Below are 26,477 nucleotides of genomic sequence, written 5' to 3'. Positions count from 1 at the left end.
GGTTCTTGTTTTAGACTAACCTTCACTACTTTATTATATAACTGATATTGTTAAATAAATTCTAAATCTTATTGAAATCTGTGTCCATCACTGCATGCCATGTTAGTCTAATATACCCCTTTCCTCAGTAAAATCCCATTATTTATTTGCATGTCAGTTCAAAGCAAGCAAAATTACTATCAAATGTAAACTTATACCCCATTTTCTCATAATGCAGTATTTTCCAGAGGTGGTTTTAAAAATAATATTTAGTTCTTTAAGAAAACTCACCTCGGGCAGCTAGGTGGTACAGTGGATAGAGCACCGGCCCTGGAGTCAGGAGGACCTGAGTTCAAATTCGGCCTCAGACATTTAACACTTACTAGCTGTGTGACCCTGGGCAAGTCACTTAACCCCCATTGCCCCACCAAAAAAAAGAAAAAAGAAAACTCACTTCTCCTAAAAAGCAAATTGGTGTCATTCAGAAAATAATTCATAATTTACTTATTGAGCATGTACCATATATTGATAGCAAGTGAGAGTTGAGTTCTGATAAAGTTGCAGTTCAGCAGCTAAATAATCGCTAGAAGGAGACTGGATTAAGTTGACTAGGATTTAGTGATTACACAGGCTTTGATTTGGAAGGGCCATTCAGTCCAACCCCATTGCTTAACTCATCCATGAATCCCTTCTACAATATCTCTCACAGATACTTAGGGCTGCTAAGCTATTCAAATGAACACCGAAAATCTAAAACCTTTATCAAATGGTTTTTAGTTATTATTTCTTTCCAAACAAAGACATTTGAATTTTCCCAGACACTTGGTCTATCCAGAGCTTATTTTTTTCCTGTGGCCAGAAGTGCTGTTTGTCCTTTTTAGGTAGGCAACAGGGGGGGCCAGGGAAGAAAAGGCAGTTAGTGAAGTTATGTAAGATTTTTTATAAACAGAAGAGGCTTGAATGGGGACTGTAATCCAGCACAAAGAAGTAAAACTCAAAATTTGGTATAGTGGGAAGAGAGACCCAGGTTCAAGTCCTGATTCTACCACTTACCAACTATAGGTAAGTCACTTAACTTTTGTAAGCCTAAGTTATAAACTTATCTGTAAAATGGGCATGATGAAACTTGAACTATGTATTTGATAGGGTTGTTTTGAGAAAAGTACTTTATAAACCATAAATCAGCACTATAGAAATAATGAGCTTTAATTAGCACTAATAATATCTATCAAATGAATTAGATACACACAGTAGTCATGAAACTTTACATATTTCTTATGAAATCTAGATCACAGAGTACCACACCTGAAGGTTATGGTTATTGCTCTCGTTTATATGGTTTTTGCTTGCTTAGAATTGCATGGCAATGAATAGGAATTCGAATTCAGAAAAATATTCCTGCTAAAGAGATGTTGAAACATTTCTGCTAAAGTCTTAATAATATTCTCATCTAATTTGATCCTAATTTCTATACCTGTGTAGAAAATGTGGAAGTGACAGAACAACAAAAAGAAGGAAGCCCTCTGGACCATGTTGATGCCCACACTCCACCCAGTACACCAGTTAAACTTGAGGAAGGTAAGTTATTTCGGGTTAGAAGGGTGGGTGGGAGGACCATGTCTGCTGAAGCTGCACCAATGTAGTATGATGCATGAGAGAGTGTGGACTGTATATGTGGCATCAAGAGGAATGAATTTTGTTTTGGCTGAAGAAGAATGTTACTTATGTGGAAACAGTTCCATTAACAATAACCAAGAAGTGTGCATTATCACCAAGACTGTTACCACAATTGCAAGACTGCAGGTACCTCTCATTGTTCCTTTCAGTTCTGTTTTGGGTGGTTTCAAATGAAGCCGGTTCCTTTAGTTAAATGTTGTATTGAACTAGGAGCGAGCTTCCCCAAATCACCCTCACCCTAACTTTTGAATATAGCCAATTCTGCCCATTAATTGCACATTTCTTCAACTTTATTGTCTTTAGATTACACCTGTGAGGACAAATGCTATCCATCCAATTTGGCATCTGGGGTTTTAATTTGACTTGCTCTAAGAGCATTACTCAAAGGGCTACAAAAGCTGTAGCTCTTCCGTTTTAGCCTTATGTCTGTTAGATGGGTGTAATCTAATTTGTCTGTGTCCTTTTTTCTCCTCGTATATTGGGGTATATCACCTGTCTGTTTTACAAGTCTCAAGTTCACTCCTTCATCCCATTCTTTGCCCTCTAAGAATGGCATCCACCATTCTTTTACTTTAACACAATGGCTGTGATTGAATGCCTAGATTTTTCTACTTGTGCTTTTCTCTTCTTGTGGCTGCGTTACAAACAGGAGATGGATATGCTAAAGAGTACCTGTTACCATAGTAAGTATCATCCCATAATCTGATCTGTTTCTGCTTCTTAATTGGAATTCTGTGTGCTTTGCTTCATTCTCCTGCGTCCTTGTTTTTTTTATGGAGTATTGTTTCCTGTTTTCCTTTTTTTTTCCTTTGGAAAAAAGCAAAATGGATCACTTTTTTTTGCACTTGGAGAGAGACACTAATTTTGTTTACAAGGTTGCCTTCTTGGAATTCTAGATCTCGTCGCCTGTAATTAAGTGTCATCTGATGTGTACAGTACAGTTGAATGCAGAAAGAAATATTTGAGACATTTTCCCACATGTATGTACTGCCATACAGATCAGAACATTCATGACAGATTGTATACTCAAATGAATTTCAGAAGATCAGAGAATTTTCATCATTTTCATGTTCTTCAATTTTCTATTCTTAAGGAGGATATTTTACTAAATTTTATCTAAAGGGAAAATCAGAAATCTTTATCATCTATCATTTGTTTTATTGGCAGTATTTTTCTATCTCAACCTAGTGTTAAAAGTTAGTTGCTAAAAAAGAAAGAATGAAGAAAGTTAGTTGTTCTGGTGCCCAATGAGTTGATATTTTCTAAATTATTGACTTAAACTGGAATTAATAGTATTTCTGGAATAGCAGATTAATTACATATGGTTTTATTTTTTTAACTATGACATTTAGTAAAATAATAGTTCTTCCAAATATCAACAGGCACATATCTATTTGAAGAATAATATTGTAGCAAGCTTGTATCATCTTTGCCAAATCAGTCCCTCTCCTTAAAGATTAGGATGGTTATAATGTGTGCACTGCAACACCTTTCACTGTTATAAAAAGAAGAAAGTATTTATTAATATGTATAGTAATTAAGAAGACAATCCAATTTCGCATTACAAACCAAGTATTTCTCAAATGAGTGCTAAAGGGTTTGTTGGACCAGAACCTCCTAAGGCAGCTTTTAACCAATACTATCCTTTTTCTACTCTTTGAAGTCTGCTGCAGATTGATTAACTTCCAACTACTTATCACTTACCCATTCTAACTTTTGGCTTGGTTTTGAATGCTAAATGGTTTGGTGTTCACTAACATGCCAGTTGTTCATAACTTTGTAGTCTCTTACAAAAATTTCCAAGAACTGGTTTTCCACAGGCTTATTGTACAAGATGAGAAGTGGTGAGTTTTTAGCATGATACACTAAGGGAATCAAACACACAGGCTCTTTTTAAACAAGTTACCTTTTTTTGAAACATACTCTCTTCTTGTTCATATCATATGGGACTATTCAGATATATAAGAGAAGTTAATTCCTTTTTCCCATTTTAAAAAATTGACTTCCTCCTATTCCACTCAGCAGTAGTTCTTCTGAGACTCATAAGCCTTTCCTTGCCTTTGATGTTTATGTCGAAGGACTACTAAACTCAGGCTGCTTTGACCAGTCATCCAGTGGGAGACCAAATATTATGGGCTCAGAGTGGTACTCAGTTTTAGGAGTACTAATAACCATGGATTTGCAAAGTGTAATAGCGCTTTTTTTTTTAACCAGACCTGTGATTTCATTGGTAGAGGGAACTCTCAATAAGGATAATACCTAAACTATTACAGACAGTCACTTGTTGTCCAGTTTTTAGTCTTAGAGAGTTGCCCAGGAGGCCTTAGAGTTTTGGTGAGTTGTCTGTGGTCACACAGCCAGTGTGTGCCTGAGGCAGGATTGGACTCTTAAGTCTTCCTAACCAAAGCCAGCTATGCACTGTGCCATGCTGCCTTTCCATTGTAAGAGGCCTTTATGGGTGTTTGATGCCACGTGTCTTTATTCCCTAGTCATTGCTTAAAACTTCCTCTCCTTTTTCTTACTCTCACATTGACTTAATTGATTTAGAGATCTCTGATTGATTCTTACTTTGTCGGCCCACTTTTTTTAAGTGGCAGGCACTTAAAAATAACCTTTTGTTGAAACTCTGTTTTTATATCTGTTGCACTCAGCTATAAAGTAGCATAGAATTTTTTTTTAATTTTTGTAATTTAATATCATGTTAGTAAAAAATGGTATCTTCATATTAAAAGCATTTCTCATATTAGAAGTGACACTTAAAAAATCCAAGTGGAATCACTCTTCATAACTCAATAGTTTGTCTTACTCCTACATCCATTAGACACACAGCAGGACCAGATTTACAGAGATGACAGTGATGCTGCAACCTTCAAGCAAACCCTTCCAGACCTCTCCCCTGATGAGCCTTCAGAAGCACTTAGCTTCCCACCACTTGAGAAAGAAGAGGAGGAAAGTAGACGTGATGAAGTTCACATCCAAAGCCAGACTGAATTACCTGCTACAGAAAATCCAGAAACCCAGTCTCCCCCTGCTGAAGAAGCCACCACACCCACTGCCGAGGAGGGAATGGCCGCAGATCCTGGGAGTGATGAATCCCCTGGGAAGTCCCCCTCCAAAAAGAAAAAGAAGTTCCGTACTCCTTCCTTTCTGAAGAAGAGCAAAAAGAAAACTGACTCCTAATGGCCCCGCGCGCTGCAGAAACACTGTCATATTTTAAAGCCCCCAATTCTTCATTAACCACTAGGACGTATGTGATTGTACTGAGTGTTTTGTCTTATGTTGTAATGGAATGCAGAAATGAAACCAGCTAGCCACCCTAGGCAAAGCCACCAGGGTATAGTTTTTAACAGCAAATTAACTAACTTACAGAAAGGTGCTAACCCTGAGTTCTCAACAGCTAACGTCAGATCCGTTCCCATCAGGTACGCAACTTTAAAGTCTCCAGACTTGGAGCCACTGTGTTAAAAGGAAAAGCTCTCCCCCAAGAATTTTTAGTAATATAGACCACAGTCACACTCTGCTAACCCTAAGAAGTCCTATTCTCTAACACTGTGCTCCTAAGTCACAGCAGGTTCATTTAAAAATATCTGCTGTTGTGTTTTCAGAAAGAAAATACTCCTGAACAAAATGAGACTTTGTGCTTCTGCAAGCTAGCTGTGGTTATAGATCGTGCTCTATGCAAGGCTTTGGCAACCTCCCTCCCATCTTGCATTCCCTCCTACAGAAGTTATAAATAAAGTAAGCTTGCATCTTTCACTGCTAGGCTTCTGCTTAACCTTGTCTTGTCTCACATGACTGAGCTGAAGGTGTTTGTTGCTTAGAAGTATATTCACAGAACCTTGACTTGGCTGATCAAAAACCGTAATTGATCCCATGAAACCTAGCTTAAGCAGCCATCTAAGGGGATGCACAAAGAAGTTAATCTTGGAATTCGGTATTGTTCTAGAAACCACAGCTACCTTAAAGTATTCATATTAGAGATGGGCAACTCACCCCTTCATCAATCTATCACCAAGCATTTATTATATATCTGTTGTGTGCCAAGCACTGTTACTAAGTAAATACAAAACCAAAATTCAAACAGTCCCGGCTCCTGAATAGTTTACATTCTGCTAGAGAAGACATCCCTAGAGATTTGATAGATTACAGAATGTATTTGATTAATGGCAGGTATAAACATGTATCCATTCTACATGGCTTACTAATATGATCATATTTTCTCCTTCAGTCCCAAATATTAATTTAGTAATCCCTGGCATCGTATCCATTAGGATGCCTAAAATATTGTGGGTAACATTAGGGGAGGGGGAGAGTATTTGCTAGAATTTCCTGCAAATTTGCAGTTCAAACCTCTTTTCCAATTCTGAACATTCCTTTTTTCAATAGACCAACTTTTTTCAGTTTTATTCTGTAAGAAATACTCTTTTCTTTCAAAAGACTATAGAGAGTACAAGGTTTAACTATTTGGGTTAGTATTTGTGAAATTTTGGGGTATTTTCATATTTGTTCCTGTCTTTACATAGCAAATAAATTTCAGGGTTATGAAAACAGTTAAATTAATTCTAATGATCACAATTTGACATCTTGCACCCAGAGCTCACTTTTGAATGTTCTGCTCAAGAGTTCAAAAAACAGTTTTTTCCTATGTAGTGACGTATATAAGGTGGTTCACAAAACTCATTCTCCTTGTAGAATGACGTCATGATATTGCTTGATAACTAGAAATAAAGTGTCTTGTCCTAAGCCTGCCTCATGGTTACAAAAATGAAAATTATAAAATGCTTTACTATTAATGGCATTAAAATCCCCAAACCATAGAACTGGTTTAGTAATACACTATGGCCTCCTCATTGATGTAAAGCAATATTTGGCCTCAGATACAACTATGGACAGTCCAGGGAGGAACAAGAGAGCTGATGTTAGCATTGTGGAATTGCAGGGAAAAGGAGGGTTAGCAGTGAAGAGAACACCAGATAAATATTGGATAGCTGTTGTTTGAAATGGGTAGATGTAGGGTGGGACTAGAAGTCACGGCAAATCATTGCATAAGAGAGACACCTAAACAGTAACGTTTAGAACAGATTGCATGGCACTAATGGCTTTGAGCTTGTATCCTAACCTTGTATGTCCTATGTACACTAGAAAGCTGACTTACCTTCTTTTGCTGAATTGTGTTTTATTGCCAATCGTAATTACAGTTCATCATCACTCTGTTTTAATTAATGATTGATCCTTCCATTTTTCTCTTCCCACATATGCAGACTTAATTTCCAATTTTGTAGTTTCTTTTAATTCTTTGTATTACAGTATGAGATGTAGTTGCATATGTGGCTAAAAACTTCAGAAGATAGGTCCTGTGTTTTTCTTTCTTCGTTGTAACATTGTTTTATTCTTTAATAAATTCTTCTTTAAACAGTCTTGGTGTCTGAAATCTGGGGAACAGTTTGGATGTTACTGTATCGATTTCATTCCATAAAAAATAGGGTTTTTTTTTTGAAAAGTTTGCTTCAGCACATCAGTGGATCTGTGGTTTCATTTTTCATGTTGCCTCCACTGATGCAGATTGCAACTCTTTGTGCTTTCTCATCCTGTGGGAATCTTGTCCACATTGCTCCCCAAACCCTTACAGAGCATCCATATCAAGAGGTCTCCCTCTGCCTTATTTATTCTGAAAGAGGAAACATGCCTTGCCCTTTGGAAGCACTAACTGCAGGTGTTGATAGCTGTAGACCAGAGGGAGCCGTTGTGCTTAGTGTGGTGTTTTTCCACTGCCTCTTCACCGTTCCTGAAAAGGAGGAGTTTCACTGGTGCTACTTAGGAAGTAGGCTTCTACAAGCACATCGCATCAGTCATCTTTTCGGTAACAGTTTGAGACCAGCACGGTGTCTTACTTCCATCCCAACTGAGAGGAGGTTTGTAGAAGTTTTTCTTGCTCTAGGAAGACAACTATTGTTAGTATTATTATTGAAGGAGTTTTCATTTCTTCAGTGTGAGTCTTCCTTCCAATAATGCAAATCACAGTTCTTCAACTTAGCGAATGTTCTTCAAGAGCTGCTTACTTTGCAGCCAATGAGTCCCTGTGACTTTGGTGAGGTTGGTGAGCAAATCATCACCAGGCCTGCACCTGCAAGATACTGTACTTCACTGACAAACTTCAGGAGCCCAGGGTTCGTCACCATCACCACCACCACACTAAAGACATCAGAGTAGGGTTTTAATGGAGGAACACAATACTGTGATTTCCCTATTTCATATAAATAGCACTCAGGTTTACTTTATATCATCTCATTTAACCCACACAACAACCCTGTGTTCATTTCACAAGTGAGAAAATCAAGTTGTAGGTTACGAGATTTGTCAGAGATCACACAAATTGTATCATCCAGATAATGACAAAGCTGGGGATCAAGCACAAGTTTTCTGTCATAAAAAGTGGCAGCCCATAGAAACAACTTATTGTAAGTAATTTCACCAGTACTTCACCCATAATGATTAATCAAAGCTCTTTCCGTACACTAACCCGGTGAGGAGAGGAGTGAAGCATGAATTATCTCCATTTGTAGCTGAGGAAACAAACTTTGAGATCAAGGACTTGTGCCAGACCCCATCCCCACCAATGCAGTGAGTCAGGCCCAAGCTCCTGAGTTCGTTGTTTTCCTGCCTGTTACATGTCTTTAGCCCATTTGCATTTCCTTCCCTTGCTCAACCTCTTATACATACAAAGTATCAACCAGGGATTCTTCACCTCCTGGCATGGACCCCTTTGGCAGGCTGGCAAAACCTGTGAAACCCCATCTCTGAATAATGTTTTTTAGATAAAGGAACTGCCAAATTTCAGTGAATGGTGAAAATAATGATGTAATTATTTTTTCCCCATCCAAGTCCACAGACCACCTGAATTCTATAGGGGCAGCTAGGTGGCACAGTGGATAGAGTGCTTGACCTAGAGTCAAGGAAGACTTGAGTTCAAATTCGGCCTCACTGTGTAACCCTGGACAAATAACTGCCTCTGTCTCAGTTTCTAAATCTGTAGCACCTACCTTCAGGGTTGTTGTGTGGATCAAATGAGATAATATTTGTAAAGCACTTAGCACAGTGTCTGGTATATAGTAAATACTGTATAAAGGCTAGAATCCCTGGTGTAGGGCCAGGAGACCCACATTTTAATTTGCCCTCTGATGTACATCACTTGGCCTCAGAGCCTCAGTTTCTTCATCTATAAAATGTGGATGGTGCTACTTACCTGCTTCACACACAAGCATGTGAGAAAAGTGCTTTAAGCACTGTCAATCACTGTGGAACCTAAGCACCATAGAAATAGGAGCAGCTAGTGCTATCTTGTTCATACAAATGTTGGCCCTTTTGGAAGAGCAGAAGTTTGCATGTAGATTTTTTTTAAGTGAGGCAATTGGGGTTAAGTGACTTGCCCAGGGTCACACAGCTAGTTAAGTATTAAGTGTCTGAGGCTGGATTTGAACTCAGGTACTCCTGACTCCAGGGCCGGTGCTCTATCCACTGCGCCACCTAGCTGCCCCCTTGCATGTAGATTTGAAACTTGCTTGTTCCATAGAAGTTGAATCAAATTCTACCTTTTATGGCCTTATTCTTTACCCCTTCCTTCACTCAGGACCCTAGCCAAAATGGCCTCTTTGCTATTTCTCCCACATGTGATGTTCAGCCTCCTTCTTTGTGCCTTAGCACACACAGACCCTTCCCTTTGCCAGGGATTCTCTCACTCCTTCATATCACCTCTAAGAAGCTCTGGGATTTCTTTCAAGGCATAATGCAGATACCTCCCACATGAGCCCTTTCCTGATCTCCCAACTTTGAGTGCCTCCTCCAAAATTGCCTTATATTTAGTATATATGTTGTGTGTACTTATATGTCATATTATCTCCCCTTAAGAGTATGTAAGCTGCTTGAGAGAAGGGACTGTTTCATTTCTGTGTAAATGCTGTATCCACATTATCTGGTACATAGCAGGCACTCGATAACTGCCTAATTGATCAATGTCCAATGTTAGTGCTGTCAGAATTCTAAATAGTGCTGGCAGCCTAACTCTTAGACTAAATGCATGTGAAAGGTGGCTCACAATCAGCAAGCACTCAGCTAAACTAGATGTTCCTGTATTGCTAAAAGCTCCCAGAGATACCCAAGCCTGTGTCCTGATGTAACAATCTTCCTGCCACAAGTGTTCATAGGTCTGTAGGATCCTATCTACTAGAGCTTAATTCAGTGATACTATTTCTATGTGTAGATGAAAGCCATTTAATATCTTTCAGATCACTTGAAGCTACTCTCACTCCCCATGTTCCCCCACCCTACCCCACTCCACTCCCTCTTCTATACTACAGGGAAAATAATCACAGGGCAACAGGCTTTAAACCTGAAAGGACTTTTTTTTTTTAAGCGAGGCAATTGGGGTTAAGTGACTTGCCAAGGGTCACACGGCTAGTAAGTGTTAAGTATCTGAGGCCAGATTTTGAACTCAGGTACTCCTGACTCCAGGGCCAGTGCTCTATCCACTGCGCCATCTAGCTGCCCCCTGAAAGGACTTTTTTAAAAATCATCTAGCCCACTCTTTTAGGTGACAAGGAAACTGAGGCCCAAAGAAATTAAGTGACTTGCCTAAAGCCACACAGGTAAATTCTCATTTCAAAGTGATATTCTTCCTACACCACAAATCTTACATGAACATTTTCCTCATTTTTTTTTTCTCTTAGTGAGATTTAACAGGCCTTGTCCACTTGTTATTTCTACAGTAACCCAGTGTCTTGCTGAAATAACAGGATCAAAAATCTAGATCTCAAAGGGACATCAGAGGCCATCTAATTCAGTTCCTTCAATTTTACAGATAAGGGCTAGGGAGGCTAAGTTACTTGCTTAAGATCACATTAGGTCAGGGAGTAAGTAAATACATGAGGAAGGATTTGAACCCAGGTACTCTGACACTCATCACCCAGATGAGAAAATATTGAGTCATTCAGCATTGCCATTAGAATTATAGAAATCTCAGAACTAGAAACTTTGATACCTAACTCAGCCCCTTCCTAGGAGAGAAGAGGAAACCAAGTACCAGAGAGGGGAAGGAACTAGCCTAAGTCTCATCATTAATTAAAGCAGCTTGGAAGGTGATGTGATCGCATTGGAAGATCAATAAACTTGAAGACACCGGGATTCTTAAACCTGGGATATTGAGGGCAAGAAACTTAATCCTTCTGAGCCTCAAGTATCAGCCATAAGATGAAGAGGTGGGACTAATTAAGGTTCCTCTCAGCTCTAGGTGTTAAAAGGTGAGTTTATTCCTGACTATATATAAATAGTTAAGATCTCTAATTTTATAGAACTATATATTCTCCTTTTCTTGTTATACTGAGGATAATGGGAGTCAAGAAATCAATTTGCAAAATAATTTTAATGTATCATACATAGTTTGTCAAAATTCCACTGTGATTCTCAGAATACTCATAGTATAAAAAAATGTTATGTTTACATACCATGGTTATGTTTACAGTCACTACTTTTCTCAATATTAGTAGCATGTGCTGCTGCTATTGATCACCTCAACTTTTTTTTTATAGAAAAAGGTAAATCAACTCATCCCTATTTTTAGTAGCTACCATTAGAAGCCAAGTGTATGTGGCTTCCATCAATTGTACCGTGAGGGCCACAAAGGAAGCTCTGATTGTTAGCCTATCCTGGAGGCCAGTGAACCACATCCAAACTCTTCCCAGTGGTTCCCATCTGTTGTGGATGTCACATCACTGTAAATGGACCAGCATGGAGAAGGGCAAAGGCACCATAACTTTGAGAATCACAAGAAGCCTTGAGAATGCAAAATTCTCAGACTCAGAGACTGAGTAGCAAAATGCATAGTATTATAAATGACTTAATGGTTTTTATCAACCCCAAGACTGCTTCTAAATCCTAAATACTACAGACTATGGTCAGTTTTTGTCACCGATGTGCAATTTTATCAAAATCAAGCCTACGCCATCCGTAGGCCACATTACTGAAGAAGACAACCCTTGAGTGGTGAAGGAAATTGAAACAAACAGCGGAGATCACTCTATTTCATGGCAGGTTTCTTGGGTGAGGCAATTGTTGATTCCAGGACCCCAAATGTCTCTTTAAATGCCTCCTTCAGGTATAGTGAGATGCTGGCTCTGACAACTTCGGTTCTGACAAATTGCCCAGCATCACTGGCAATTTTGGAGAGAACTGTTCACTCGGCTTTGGTTTGCTGTTTCAGACTGCTAAGGAGGATGATGGGGAGAAGAAACATTGATGAGCATATAGTGAAGCACATCTGGACCCCAGCCAGCCAGTACACTGCAAAGAGAAAAAAAAATTTTTTTTTTACAACTTGAGGATACTGAAATTCAAGGATTTTCCCATTAAAGTCTTTTTCAATCTACCCACCATGGTATTACTGTTCTGCTTGGGTGTTGCATTTACCAGCTTACCTCAGTGAAACATTCATTGATAAAACTGATTAAACCAAAGCCTACATTTAAATGGAAGTTCACCACAGACTATTCTGAAGAGACATCATAATATGCTCATAGTAAAGGGAGGAAAGGCCCTGAGTAACTACCCTCTGGAGGGTACTGTGAGGGAACCTGAAGATAAATGGAAAGAATACTGGATTTGGAGGCAAGAGGACCTGGGTTCAAATTCCATTTCTGTTACTTAGAGGAAATTCAACTAAACGGTCTCTGAAGGTACACAAAGAGCTGCATCTTAAAAGACAGGTAGGATTTTGTTTGTTTTTTTGTTTTGCGGGGCAGTTGGGGTTAAGTGACTTGCCCAGGGTCACACAGCTAGTAAGTGTCAAGTGTCTGAGTTCGGATTTGACTCGGGTCCTCCTGAATCCAGGGCCAGGGCTTTATCCACTGCGCCACCTAGCTGCCCTCAACAGGTAGAATTTTAATAGAGAGAGGTGGGTAGGGGAGAAAAGCATTCCAGCTATATGGGTTGGTAAAAGCAAAGGGAAATGAAGTAAGGAATACATGGGACTTGTTCAAGTGTGGTAAAAAAGTTTTAACAGTCAGTTAGCGATAATGGAGAGACGACAGTTTTTTAAGGACCACCCTTTCGGGGAGGAGACCAACGGCATGAGCTACACACGCCAGATTGCCTGCTGAGCACTCGACTTCCGGGGTGCGAGCTTAAAAGGCAAGGAGAGAACAGAAGTGGGAGCTTTTTTCCTGCTCTGCTGGTCCCCTGGCTGCGCTGCACAGACAGACGCTGACTGGAGTTCAACTTAGCCCAGCTCGAGGTTAGCAGCACACACTTGACTCGGTCTCTCTCTCTCCCCAAAGGTGGCCTTGGACTTTTGGTGAGTTTTATATGGAATATAGACTGAGCTTAGACTTAAGACTATTTGTTTTGTATTTCTACTTTCCTATCCCTCTAATCAACATCACCTGGTAACTACCACACAATAAAAGTTCTAACTAGAAAACCGGAAGCTTCTTCCATTTACTAGTCTGGGAGATAAATTAAGGGAAAGGTTAAAGAGGGGAGATTTATGATCTAATATCCAATTTTAAATCTCACACAAGGAACAGCAAGAAATTAAAGCTGGCTAGAATATATAGTAATTTGGGGGAGCAAGGCATCTGGGGGTAAAGTGACTTGCCCAGGGTCAAGTGACTGAGGCTGGATTTGAACTCAGGTCCTCTTGACTCCAGGGCTGGTGCTCTATCCACTGCACCATCTAGTTGTTCCCCTAGCATTTACAGTAAATTTAAAGGGGAGGGGGCGGCTAGGTGGCACTTACTAGCCGTGTGACCCTGGGCAAGTCACTTAACCCCCATTGCCCTGCAAAAAAAAAACAAAACACAAATTTAAAGGGGAGAAGTATGGGGAAAAAAAAGCAGGAAATGTAAGTTGGAATCATATTATGGTAGACCTAAAAATCCTCACTGAGGAAGTCTAGACTCAAAGGTAATGGGAAGTCATCAGAGATTCTTAAGCAAGAAAGTCAAGATCAGAATTCTACTTTAAGAAGATTACTCTGAAAGTATATTCAGGATGAATAGAGTAGAAAGAACACAAGGGACTTGACTTTGAAGAGATCGGTTAAGAGGCTGTTCCAATAGTCCAGGTGAAAAAGAATGAGCTAAACTAGGTAGGAGTAAGACAGGAAATGGAATGACAAGGCAAGGGCATGTAAAAGAAAAGATGGAAGTAAAATGCTGTCAACAGCTATGTGTTTGGCACTTTTTAACATCAGTTGGGCTTGGTGACTGTCTGTGAAGGAGTTAAAAGATAAGCTCTGGAGGAGAACTGGGCAATAGTTTGTTGGACACTGTACTGGTACCTCAAGGGGGGCAGCTAGGTGGCGCAGTGGATAAAGCACAGGCCCTGGATTCATGAGTTCAAATCTGGCCTCAGACACTTGACACTTACTAGCTGTGTGACCCTGGGCAAGTCACTTAACCCCCATTGCCCCGCAAAAGCAAAAAAACCAAAAACACTATCGTTCCACCTCCAAACTTCTTATTGCTGTGAATGGCACCATTCTCCTATATGTGTACTCAGAGCTCTGCACTGTGAGAAGTAACCCTGTAAGAGCCTTATCAGCAAAGAAAAATTTTCTAATTAAGCTCTTAAGTCAAAAAAGTAGCCTTGGGCATCTTAAGATTCAGCCAAGGGGCAGCTAGGTGGCGCAGTGGATAGAGCACCGGCCCTGGAGTCAGGAGGACCCGAGTTCAAATCCGGCCTCAGACACTTAACATTTACTAGCTGTGTGACCCTGGACAAGTCACTTAACCCCAATTGCCTCACTAAAATAAAAATAAAATAAAAAATAAATTAAAATTTTAAAAAAGATTCAGCCAAAATGCTTAGTTCACTCCATAGGGAATCTCTTGTCTGAGGTCAATCATCTGGCATGGGCAACACTTAATACATTAACTGGCTTTTCTGAACTTGGTCGATCAGCAAATTATCAAGTAACTTTAGGTACAAGGTACTTTGTTAGATACTGTAAGGGATACAAAGGAGAGAAAACACATATCTTCTCATGGCTTATGATATAGTTGAGGGAACTAGACCTACATTCAAGTGGCCTGGGTGTCAAGAGACCTAAATTCCAGTCCTGATTCTTGAATTGCTCTGACCATCAGCAAGTAAACCTGCCCCAGGTTTCTTTACCTATAAACTTAGGGTATTGATTTAAATGATTCATTAATTCTTCCTAAGCACCACAGCCTTTTCCTCTGAAAAAGGAAGAAAGGATTCCAGACAGGCAGATAGCAGTGGGCCAGCTGTGAGGCCTCCAGCCCTGACAAAGCAGGCTACTGATCAGGCCTGCTAGTCCCTGAGGCCCTGGCACAGAAAGCCAGTGACCCAATCCCCTGGCTCCTGGCATAGTAAGATTGGAAAAATGCCCCCTGTACCTCAGAAGAAGAGCTCAACTTAAAAAGTCATAAAATAGACTGGAAAATGAACAAAACAAACAAAAAAAGGTCTGACAAAAGAAAGCTATTATGGCAACAGGCAAGATCAAAATACCAACAGAAAAGGACAATAATATCAAATTGCCTACATGAGATGCCTCAAAGAAAAATACAAATTGGTCTCAGGCCCATAAAGTCCTCTTGGAAGAGCTCAAAAAGGATTGGGGGGGGGCAATGGGGGTTAAGTGACTTGCCCAGGGTCACACAGCTAGTAAGTGTCAAGTGTCTGAGTCTGGATTTGAACTCAGGTCTTCCTGAATCCAGGGCCAGTGCTTTATCCACTGTACCACCTAGCTGCCCCCAGTTCTTAGTTTTATTTATTAGTTCAGTAGTTTTCTTAATTTGAGTTTCAAAAATCTCTCCTTTGTTTTTCAGGATTTCCAATTTGGTGTTTAGTTGGGGAGGGTCTCCCCCCCCCATAAAAGTATTTTTATTATTTTACAGTTACATGTAGATATAGTTTACAACATTTATTTTTATAAGATTTCTAGTTTCAATTTTTTCTTCCTCCCCCCTCCACAAGACAGCAAGCAATCTGATATAGGCTATATATGTACACTCACATTAAACATATTTCTGCATTAGTCATGCTGTGCAAGAAGAATCAGAGCAAAAAGGAAAAACCTTCAAAAAAAATAGAGATAGTATGGTTCAATCTGCATCTAGATTCCATAGTTCTTTTTTTTTCCCCCTGGATTTGGAGAGCATTTTCCATCACAAGTCCTTTGGAACTATCTCTGACCATTGCATTGCTGAGAAGAGTCAAGTCTATCACAGTTGTTAAACACACAATGTTGTTGATACTGTGTACAATGTTCTCCTGGTTCTGCTCATCTCACTCAGCATCAGTTCATGTAAGTCCTTCCAGGTTTCTCTGAAATCTGCCTGCTCATTGTTTCTTACAGCACAATAGTATTTGATTACATTCATATACCACAACTTGTTCAGCCATTCTAATTGGGGAGTTTTAATTTGTTCTTTTTCTACCCATTTTACTTGTGTGCACAATTCACTGATCTGTTCTTTCTTTATTTTATTGATGTGTTTAGTGATATAAATTATTCCCTAAGTACTGCTTTGGCTACATGACAGATTTTGTTATGTTATCTCATTGCCTCACCAAAAAAACTGTCAAAAAAACAAAACTAAGAACTGGTTTTATAGAAAACTCCAATAAAATAGTTAAATCGTTGGTTAATTTGATTTAAAAAAAAAAGAAAAGATAGCAGTAGCTGTGTTGGTTTTTAAAGAGGTGAAAATGAGCTCAACTATTGACCAAGTGTGGATCAGGTCTTGACTACATAAACCACTAGTCTTGGGATTAGGATAAAGAATAATTTTTTTAAAAAAAAGCTAAATGAAGTCATGAGAAGTAATCTAAATCCATGCCCCTCTCCTTTCATTTCAATGCAAGCAATCCAGTCCCAACAGTATGAAGCACCTAGGTGGCAAAGCACTGTACTAGGGATGTCAAAGTAAAACCAAACTAAAAGAACAGTTCCCGAAATCAAGGAATGTCCATTCTACTAGATGCTGCAATGTGCACACGAAGCACAGAATGGGAAGATCTTTCAATACCACACAGAGGAATTTGGAGACAATAGGGAGGTTCTCCAACAGTGAAGAGACATGGTAAGATGTGTAATTTAGGAAAATTTCTTTTTTTTTTTTTTTAGTGAGGCAATTGGGGTTGTGAGTTGCCCAGGGTCACACAGCTAGTAAGTGTTAAGTGTCTGAGGCCAGATTTGAACTCAAGTACTCCTGACTCCAGGGCCGGTGCTCTATCCACTGCGCCACCTAGCTGCCCCAGGAAAATTTCTGATGGCTGTTTGGAGAGTGGCTCAGAGAAAGAGGTTACTAGAGGCAGAGAGTCCAGTTAAGAGTCTATCATCGGGGCAGCTAGGTGGCGCAGTGGATAGAGCACCAGCCCTGGAGTCAGGAGTACCTGAGTTCAAATCCAGCCTCAGACACTTAACACTTACTAGCTGTGTGACCCTGGGCAAGTCACTTAACTCCAATTGCCTCACCAAAACAAAACAAAACAAAAACAAAAACTTAAAAAAATATATCATCATAGTCTATGCAAAGTGCTGAGGGCCTGAACGAGGGTGGTAGTCATGAGTGGAGTGAAGCCAACGGGTGTGATATATGTGGTAGAGTAAGAACTGAAAAAACTGAACCACTAACTGGATTGGGGGAAGGAGGTGAGATGAAAGAGAGAGTAGAGTGTATGATGATGCCAAGGTGGCAAACTTGGGGATGAAGCCCTTTCAACAGAAATAAGTAAGTCTGAAAGAGAAGTTGGTTTAACAGAAAGATACTGAGGTCTATCTGGGACTTAAGGAGCTTGAGATTCCTATGGGTCATCACATGAGAGAGGTTCAGCAGGCAATGACGATGAGGAATTGGAGCTCAAAACAGAGGTTAGAGCTGGATTTACAGATCTAGAAGTCATCTTCACAGAGATAATCAAACCCATAGGAGCTAAATGAAAAAGGTGTGGAGAGCATAAGGATAAATTTTCAAACAGATGACATAAACAAGACACCAATACTTTTCTTTTCAAAGAGATCATTGGTTTTCTTGAAGAGACTAGTTTCAGCTGTGTTGGTAAGGTCAGAAGCCAGAGTTCAAGAAGCAGGAAAAGAGGAAATAATAGCAATATAGACAACTTTTTTCTAGGGGGGTTGTCACTCCACTATTCAACAGACTTCAATGACTCCCTGTTATTTGCAGAATAAAATACAAATTCTTCTGTTTGGCATTTAAAGCTCTTTATAACCTGGACCCTTCCTACCTTTCCAGTCTTCTCACACTACTCGGTTCCATGCTGGCACTATTAGCTACGTTGACCTACTTACTGCCCCTTTCATGAGACACTCAATCTCCCATCCCCATGCCTAGTCTCTCTGGCTTTTTTTTTTTTTTTTTTGGGTGAGGCACCTGGGGTTAAGTGACTTGCCCAGGTCACACAGCTAGTAAATGTTAAGTGTCTGAGGCTGGATTTGAACTCAGGTCCTCCTGACTCCAGGGCCGGTGCTCTATCCACTGTGCCACCTAGCTGCCCCTCTCTGGCTTTCTTTAAACCTTAGCTCAAATCGTGTTTTTTACAGAGTTCTTCCCAATCTCTCTAGCTGCTAGTGCTTTCCCCTCCAAGATTATCTTCTAGTTATTCTGTATATATCTTGCATATACCTAGTTTTTTCATTTTCCTCTCCCCAGCTAGAATGTGAGTTCCTTAAGGGCAAGACAGCTCTTGCCTTCCTATGTATCTCTGGCACACAGCACAGTGTCTGAAACATATTGTATAATTAATCAGTGCTTGTTGACTAACAGATATAGAAGGTAATAGCATGGGAGGATGGTAGGGTTAAGTGTAGGGTGCTTTGGGTTTTGTTTTGTTTTTTTACACTAATTCCTATAGGTTTTTTGTTTTGTTTTGTTTTGTTTGCGGGGCAATGGGGGTTAAGTGACTTGCCCAGGGTCACACAGCTAGTAAGTGTCAAATGTCTGAGGCTGGATTTGAACTCAGGTACTCCTGAATCCAGGGCTGGTGCTTTATCCACTGTGCCACCTAGCCACCCTTGTTTTTTGTTGTTGTTGTTGTTGTTGTTGTTGTTGTTGTTGTTTTTTAAAGAAAGAAGAGACCTGCAAAAAAATAAATAAGGATAGAAGAGACCTGGGTATATTTGTAGGCACCAGGAAAGGAGCTAGTACCTAGGAAAAGACTGAAGATTAGAAGTACAATCAAAAGAACAAGAACCCAGAGAAGGATAGAAGGAATTGGGAAGGGGTTGACCTTAGCAAGAAAGTCTCTACATTAGAGACTAGAGCAAAGGAGAGGACTTGGGTAGGGGCTGATGATAAAGGACTCTGAGGGGCAAGCTGGGGAGAGGCAGCAATTTACAACTGTTTTCTCAGTAATGTAAGGCAAGGCCCTCTACTGAAGGGTGAAGGAGACAGGACATAGCATATAGATAGCAGCCGCTCCTCACCTTCTCTTTTCCAGCTATGGGAGGCAGTTGTAATGGAGAGAGAAGAAAAAAATCATTGCTGTACAGTAATGAGTGCCTAGTCGAGATAAAATAGCAAATGTGTTGTGGACCTGGCATGTTTGTAAGACTTCCTCCTACTGCATCCATGTAGGAGCAGAGAGAAGATGGATGGTACAAAGGTGGCCCAGGATTGAGGTTTGGTTAAAATACAAGGAGCAAAAGGAAAAGGAATCGAAGACACAGGACATCTTACAAGTGACCTGGTTAACTATAAGGTCAAAAAGGTGGAGGGAGAAAAAAAATAAAGGGAGGAAAAGTGAGGCCAGAGCAGGGTGATTGATTGACACAGGAGGAAGGGGTGGAGAGAGTGGATGTCACCTCCACAGTGAAAATAAAAAGCTCAGTGTAAGTAAGGTTCAGGGGAATGTGATTGTAGGACATGAGGCTGTGATCAGAAGAATTTTACAGATGTTTCCACCCAAAGAATCAAAGCGATTTGCCCAAATTTACACAATGAATTCATGCCAAAGCCAGGCATAGAAACCCAGTTTCCTACCTTCCAGGCCACACGTGAAAGGAAAGATGGTCTAATACCCCATGATGACTGCGAAGGGTCACAGGGCAACTACAGCAGATGGCGCCAGTGTACTTTAGAAATGGAATTTCTTAGTGTGGTTCTTTGGGTCCCTGCACAGACCTGCCTGTTCACTACTTGCTTCTTCACCATTGTCATGCATAACTATCTTCATTAAGTCCTGAAGCTTAGAACTTATAATAAACATTAGAGGGAAGAGGCGAAAGCCCGAATCCCCGCCCCAGACCTAGCATGCCAATTGTGGCAAGAAAAACATCCCCAGCGAAATCAGAAGGGAGCTGAGAAAACGCCACCCCCACTCCTCTCCCGCCTTACCCACCCCCTTCCACCATGGACACAGAGTGATGAAATCCAATTATCTAATGAGGTCTACACATCCTCTTTCACCTTGATGTTGTTCTCCAGAACCTTCCCTGAATACCTCATCCCTTGCAAAAAGTCCCTTATTTCCATATTTTAAACTGTGGTCCAGAAATTCCAGATTATTCTCAACCCCCAGTGGTGAAGTTTCTAATGATTAACTTCTTCAGACTTATCTGAAGTCTTCAGATACCAGACTCCGAGCCAGATCTGTACCCCAAGCCTTGCCAACCTAGTAGGACCTGTCTAAGCCTGTGTTTCACTAGCAGAGTCTTCAAGAACCTAGGGTTACTTCATCACAAAAATAGAACTTCATTTGAAAAGGAGTGTATGCATTTTTGACAGCCCCAGAAAAGCCCAAACAATTAACTTTAGAAGTTTTTTCAATGACACCTTTTAACCAGAAGCAGCAAAATGGCAAGAACAATTAATCTAAGATTATCCTTGCTATCATCTCTGACAAATAAACAAAATGACCCCAATAGGGAGGCAAAAGACTGAGAAAGAGGTTAAGAGCCAAGATAACAGAAAATTGCTTGGATGTTATTTAGCCTGTCTTTGAACATCCTTACTCCTAGCCACTCCCCCAAACCAAACTTACCTGTAGCTGAGACAATGGGTCCCACAGCCCTGGCCAGAGCTCCCAGACTCCTCAGTGTCCCCATTATTGTGCCTTTCTGACCTGCTGAGCCTGTGTAAGGAGACAGCCATTTCAACATATGTACTACCAGAAAGTGCTATTATTGATATGCATATGGGACCTTTCTAAATTTGACCTCTTTGGGGATATGCCTAGTGGTTGGCTCTCTGGGTGTTTACATTTTAGTCACTTATATTAGTAAACTTGTTTTCATCTTAAACCTGCATTCCAAACATTCGGGATAGCTTGTGCAAAAGTATGAACATTGGAAATGGAAAACACATCACAGAAATTTGCCCTGTATTTCTCCAGTTTTGCCCAGTGGGGAGAGTGTAGCTGTGAGTTTTGTCTATTATGGGAACATCAAATGGATCAAAAGATCACTGCCACTAATATTTCTGATAATGAGGTGGCCCTTCTCCATGCTGTCCTCTACCTGTGTCCTTGATCCCATCCCCTCCTATCTTCTCCAGCAGATCTTCCCTTCAATAATCAGTCTCTTCCTATAGACTGCTTTCTCCCCTACTGTTTTCAAACATGGCCAAGTTTTTTCTGTCCTTAAATTAAAAAACAAACAAACATTTGACCCTACCATCACCTCAAGTGCCACCATTCTACCAGTCTTTCAAGTTCTTAACCTCAGAGTTATCTTCAGCTTCTCACTTTCTCTCACTCCGTGTATCTAATTAGTTGCTAAATCTTACCATTTTTGCCTTCACTGCAGCTCATATCTCTCCCTTTCACTATTCACACAATCCCCATCCTACTTCTGGCCCCCATCACCTCTCCCCTGAACTATTATAATAGCCTTCTAACCAGTCTCCCAGCCTCCAATATGCCCCTACTCCAAGCCATCCTCCACACATTCTTCCTTTGAGAATGGAGCATGAAGACCGTATCATTCCCCTACAAAATGGCTCTCTATTGCCTGCTAAGATCACATACAAATCTGTTGAGCTTTTTGTTTCTTTTTTTGCAGGGCAATAAGGGTTAAGTGACTTGCCCAGGGTCACACAGCTAGTAAGTGTCAAGTGTCTGAGGCTGGATTTGAACTCAGGTCCTCCTGAATCCAGGGCCAGTGCTGCTGCCGCCGCCCCACCCCCACTTCAGCTTTTAAAGCCTTTTGTGGGTTCCAACCTATCTCTCCACCTAATTATACATCACTTCCATTCCACATACTGGCCTTTTCGCTTTTCCTCACACGTCTCTCTGTCTCCGTTTCTCTCTGTCTCTCATTACTGTGCCTCTACAATGGCCATCCTCTCTTGTTTGATATGCACTCCCTTCTCACTCACCTCTGCCCCCAAAGAATCCTCTTCCTTCAAAATGGCGCTCACACACCAACTTCTGCAGAAAATCTTCCTGGTTACCCTCAACTGCTTAGAGCTACCTACCTAAGTATTCTGTACTTATTGTGTATTTGTTCTGTGTGTATACATTTATTTGCATATAAATATTTATGTGTGTATGTATATACACACATGTACATATATATGTGGGTATTTATGTGTTCATGCATTATCTTCTCTAAGGTTGTTTCATTCTTCAGGTTTGTGTATTTATACACAGTAGGTGTTTAATAAATGTTTCTTGATTACCAGCTGGGCTCCTTCCTAGCCAGTAACTTGCAATAAAACCTTGATTGGTTAATTATGGAGAGACTTTAAAGACCATACCATCAGCAAGTGTTCTCATTCCTAGTCCTAGACACAGCTATTCGTAGATGACGTAGTCCCTGAGCTCATGGAACTGTCCATTCTCCCTGGGAAAAGTCTATGTGGATTTGACAAGGGAATCAAAGACTTGAGGATCGCATATACTAAGGGCCAAATGCAGGGCCCAGGCTGAAAGGACTCTAAGAAATCAGAGGAGACCGAGATCAGCATGGGCTAGGCTAATCATGGAAGGATTTAGGGAAAAGGTGGGATCTGAACTGGGCCTTACAGGACGGGGAGGGTCAGATAGAGAAGGCCCAACCATAAGGCCCTTCCCTCCTTCCCTTGCCACAGATGAGGGCCCACTCCCAGATACCTAGAACACCTCCCCCCAGTTTAGGGCCCCCTGTACACTCTTACCACACCCTCCCCCCCAACTCCTCAGAAAAGAAGCTGCTTACCGTAACTAGAGACTATAGCCGACATACAAGGTACCACAATGGCAGCAGCTGCAAAAGAAAGTCCCTGTGAACTGCAGGCCTCCCCACAGGCCTGAGTTCCCCTCTACCCACAGGACCCTGAAGGGAAGGCAGGGCTGAGCCAAAAGCCAGGGCCCTGTTGGCTGTCATTGCTCAAGACACCCACCAGCAAATCCCCTGCTATTTTATACCACACAAACACTTCTGGGCTGTCAACAGGTGGCTCTGATTAAGGCCTGATTATGTGCAAGGAGGAGGGAGGAAGACGCTTAGGGTGCCAAGACTGCAGTTACTTTCTGTTGAGCTAACCTCAGTCTTCTAAACTCCCCAAAGGCATCTTCCAGACAGCAAGGTGGGATACATCCCCAGGCAAGGCAGCCTAGACTCCTGCTTGGGGTCACCCAGAACTGCAAACCATGGCCTGGGACTATAGTGTGAAAGAGTAAAATGTACACCTGCCTGGGAAATAGAAGACCCGGGTCTTGAGGTCTGACTACCACTTATCAACCTTAGATACATGATTTAACTGCTCCACACCTTAGTTTTCTTGGTAAAATGGGGACAATAACAACTGTATTACCAGCCCTGCAGGGTTGTGAGGCGAGCATTGAGAACTACAGAAATGTTTGTTATTATCTTATTTCTTTTCTCCACAAGCAGGGAAGACCTTAATAGAAGAGGAGGAACTAATGGGGAGGAAAGTGAAGGGAAGAACAAAGGTTGAGAATGAATGGGATTAAGTGGGAGGCCATTAGGACCCACAGTGAGACACAGCAAGTGTGTGTAAAAAGGGGTTCCCTCTTCACCCTCAGGGGCTACCCCATCCTAGAACTTCTTCGGCGCCTCTGCCCTTCTCACCCTGGCATAGCCTTCCACCGGGCTGGCCCCTTCTCTCATTGTTGAGTGCTTCCTGGAACCTCCATTGTGGGGAGGTGCCTAGACCCACCATCCTGCATTCTGCAGACTCAAAACTGGTACAGTCTTCCCTCCTTAGAAGGTAAAATTTTTGAGGGCAGGCACTGTCTTTTTTCTTGTATTGTTATCCCCAGCCTTAATCCTTGGGGCAGAATTATTAATTACCAGTATCTTCTATTTATAGTCTAATTAGTTCCAGACCTTCAAAACTCTTTCATGTACCGCTTCTCCTTTAATCCTAAAACTTTCCCAGTAGCTCCGTATTATCTTTGTTCCTATTTGGCAGTTGAGGGTGATGAAACAGCTTGGAAAAGTGAAGTGATTTGCCTAGGGTTTGAGCGAGTGAATGCCCAATTCAACAACTGCTCTGACCTTTAAAGCTTTTCACAATCAGCCTTTATTACATCCCCAATCTTTGTCCTGGCTGTCCCCCATGCCTGCCCTGCCCTCCCTTCTCCCCTCCTCCTCTCAGGATCCCTCCTCCCTGTAGGACACAGTTTCCATGCCACCTCCCATAGGAAAGTGTTCATGACTGCCCCCATTGTGGTTGTTTTCTCCTCAGATTAGCATGAACCTCCCCACCCTCAGAATATAAACTCCTTGAGGGCAGGGGCTAGTTTTTGTTCTGTCTCTGTCTCCAGAGTCTGGCACATAGTAGTCATTTAAGTTATTTAACTTGCTGGAAGGGACTGAAGAGACAGTTAATTGCCTACTACATGGGATCACCCAATACATAAAGTGGATGATCCCACTGCAGGATGTCTTTTATTAGTGGCAGCTCCCCAGGGTACTAACAGTGTTTGTCTCTTCCCCAGTCTCAAGTCCCCAGCCACATACCTTCAGTTGTTCCCAGGCAAGAAAAAATGGGAACTTCCTTAAGCCAGGACATGGGAAGAGAACTGAGGAGTAAGACCCACCTGGCATCTTCCCCATACCTGCTGCCAAGGGAAATCCTACTCACCAAAGGAATACAGGAGCAGCCCCACACCCAGGACAGTCACATTCCAAGCCCATCCAATAAACAAGAATGCTGGAATCAAGAGTAAGATGGCCTGTAATAAAGCAGAACTCCACAGTGGTTAGATACCCTTGTGCCCTGTGCCAAATCAGACTGGCACATGGATTTTCTCCAGTGGATCAATTCCCTCAAAGAGGGTGAGTCAGAAAAGGAAAGAATTGCCTTCATAACTTCCCCGAAACGGTACCTGCACTGTCCCCTTGCCTGGGCCACTCCTGATAGGGAGAGGAGGGGAGGGAGGGAGGAAGGGAGGGAGGGACAGATGGTGCATCAGGTTGGGGAAGGGAGCCACACTTACCCGTTTCACGGCTTGAATTTCACATCCTGGCTTGATCCGTCGAGCATAGCCTCCTTGGATAATTGCCATGGTGATCCCGATAAAGAAATACATCTGCCCCTGCTGCATGCTAGGGAGTGAGCAAGGTAGTCTGTCAGTCCCAAGGCCCATCCTGCCAGAGTCCAGGTCCCTGGAGTATAGTTTTCCCCTTCCAAGATCCCACACTCACTTCCCACCCCCTGCCCACAGCCCCAATCTGGTTGGATAAATAGGACATTCCCAGGCCACCTCTGTTTGTCCAGTGGCAACTAGTTCCCAAAGCTATAACTTTTCAGTCTTAGAGCTATAAAAACCAGCTCCAGCCTGCTGAGACAACCCAGTTCTGTTACAAACATTGTTCATGGGAAAAGAAGGCAGCCCCCTTCTGTGGGACTGGTCCAGGCAAAACACCTGCCAGGGGGACAGCCCCTGGCATCATTCTCAAAATCAGTGGGAGAACTGGAAGGAACCTCAAAGGGCATCCAGTCCAACCCCTACTTGAACAGGAAATTCATCTACAGTATTCCCAACCACCAACTCAGCCAACCAGCTTCTACCTAAAGACCTCCAGTGATGGAGAAGTCATTACCTCCCAAGGCAGTACATTTTAAAACATTAAAATACTTGGTACAAATTTAATATTGAATACCACTATAATGAATCAGTATTGCTTAAGAGCAATTTATATTTATATTAATTTCAATGCATGAAATTTATTTCATGCAAAAACATTAATTTCAATACTTTTTCAGTTCCAATCTTCCTATCAGGATTCTCTGTCTATTCCTTTTCATTCACTCTTCCTCTTATATAGTTGTCATCAGTTGTACATTGTTCTTCTATTTCTGCTTTTTTTCCCCACTTTAAATTTTTTCAAAAAGTTCTAGATTTCTTTATATTTCTCACATTTCGTTTTTATAGATCCAAATTCTGCTTATATGCTAACAGTTTAAGGAGCTCTCTTTAAGTAACTTCTCTTACCAATCAAGATCAACACCTTCCCAGCATCTTAAGAGAATCTTAGAATTGCCTGGGGCCCTGAGAGGTTGGCGAGACACTTGCCTAGGGTCACATACCCAGAATCTGTCAATGGAACTTGAACCCGAGTTTCTCTGACTCTGAGACCATCTCTAATGCTGCTAGTTTTAATTTCACTATACTGAAGTGGCACAATTTGTTTACCTATCCCTCTCTTGATAGTACATTTAGGTTGCTTCTTGCTTTTTAAATTAAAAATCAGATTACCTGCTGTCTAGGGGAGGGGGGAGGGAGGGGAGGGAGGGAGAAAAATCTGAAATTGTAAAGCTTGTATAAACAAAAGTTGAGAACTATCTTTACATGTAATGGGAAAAAAATAAAATACTTTATATGTAAAAAAA

The 26,477-nt window shown here is 41.3% G+C and overlaps 2 protein-coding genes across 11 annotated transcripts in view; one reads left to right on the top strand and one right to left on the bottom strand.

Annotated features, from left to right (window-relative positions):
• Positions 1 to 7,074, top strand: part of ADD1 (adducin 1) — a 116,803-nt gene extending 109,729 nt beyond the window's left edge. For 4 of the 9 annotated variants that reach the window (XM_043970394.1, XM_043970396.1, XM_043970395.1 and 1 more), the window contains 2 exons: positions 1,462 to 1,557; positions 4,478 to 7,074. In XM_043970394.1, the coding sequence (XP_043826329.1) occupies positions 1,462 to 1,557; positions 4,478 to 4,836 (455 nt within the window). In that variant the 3' untranslated portion in view covers positions 4,837 to 7,074. Of the gene's footprint in view, positions 1 to 1,461; positions 1,558 to 2,305; positions 2,341 to 4,477 lie in introns of those variants that run through there. The other 5 variants (XM_043970399.1, XM_043970400.1, XM_043970401.1 and 2 more) reach the window with 2 other exon arrangements.
• Positions 7,075 to 11,068: 3,994 nt separating this feature from the next.
• The window catches only part of MFSD10 (major facilitator superfamily domain containing 10), a 35,909-nt gene continuing 20,500 nt past the window's right edge, over positions 11,069 to 26,477 (bottom strand). For both annotated transcript variants that reach the window (XM_043971296.1, XM_043971297.1), the window contains 5 exons: positions 25,081 to 25,189; positions 24,726 to 24,816; positions 22,832 to 22,879; positions 20,677 to 20,766; positions 11,069 to 11,988 (listed from right to left, as the gene is read on the bottom strand). In XM_043971296.1, the coding sequence (XP_043827231.1) occupies positions 11,882 to 11,988; positions 20,677 to 20,766; positions 22,832 to 22,879; positions 24,726 to 24,816; positions 25,081 to 25,189 (445 nt within the window). In that variant the 3' untranslated portion in view covers positions 11,069 to 11,881. The remainder of the gene's footprint in view (positions 11,989 to 20,676; positions 20,767 to 22,831; positions 22,880 to 24,725; positions 24,817 to 25,080; positions 25,190 to 26,477) is intronic.

This window comes from Dromiciops gliroides, chromosome 6 (genome assembly GCF_019393635.1).
Source record: "Dromiciops gliroides isolate mDroGli1 chromosome 6, mDroGli1.pri, whole genome shotgun sequence".
Classification (NCBI taxonomy): domain Eukaryota; kingdom Metazoa; phylum Chordata; class Mammalia; order Microbiotheria; family Microbiotheriidae; genus Dromiciops; species Dromiciops gliroides.
The sequence above is the reverse complement of the archived record's forward strand: the minus strand, read 5'-3'. Positions and strand labels throughout refer to the sequence as shown.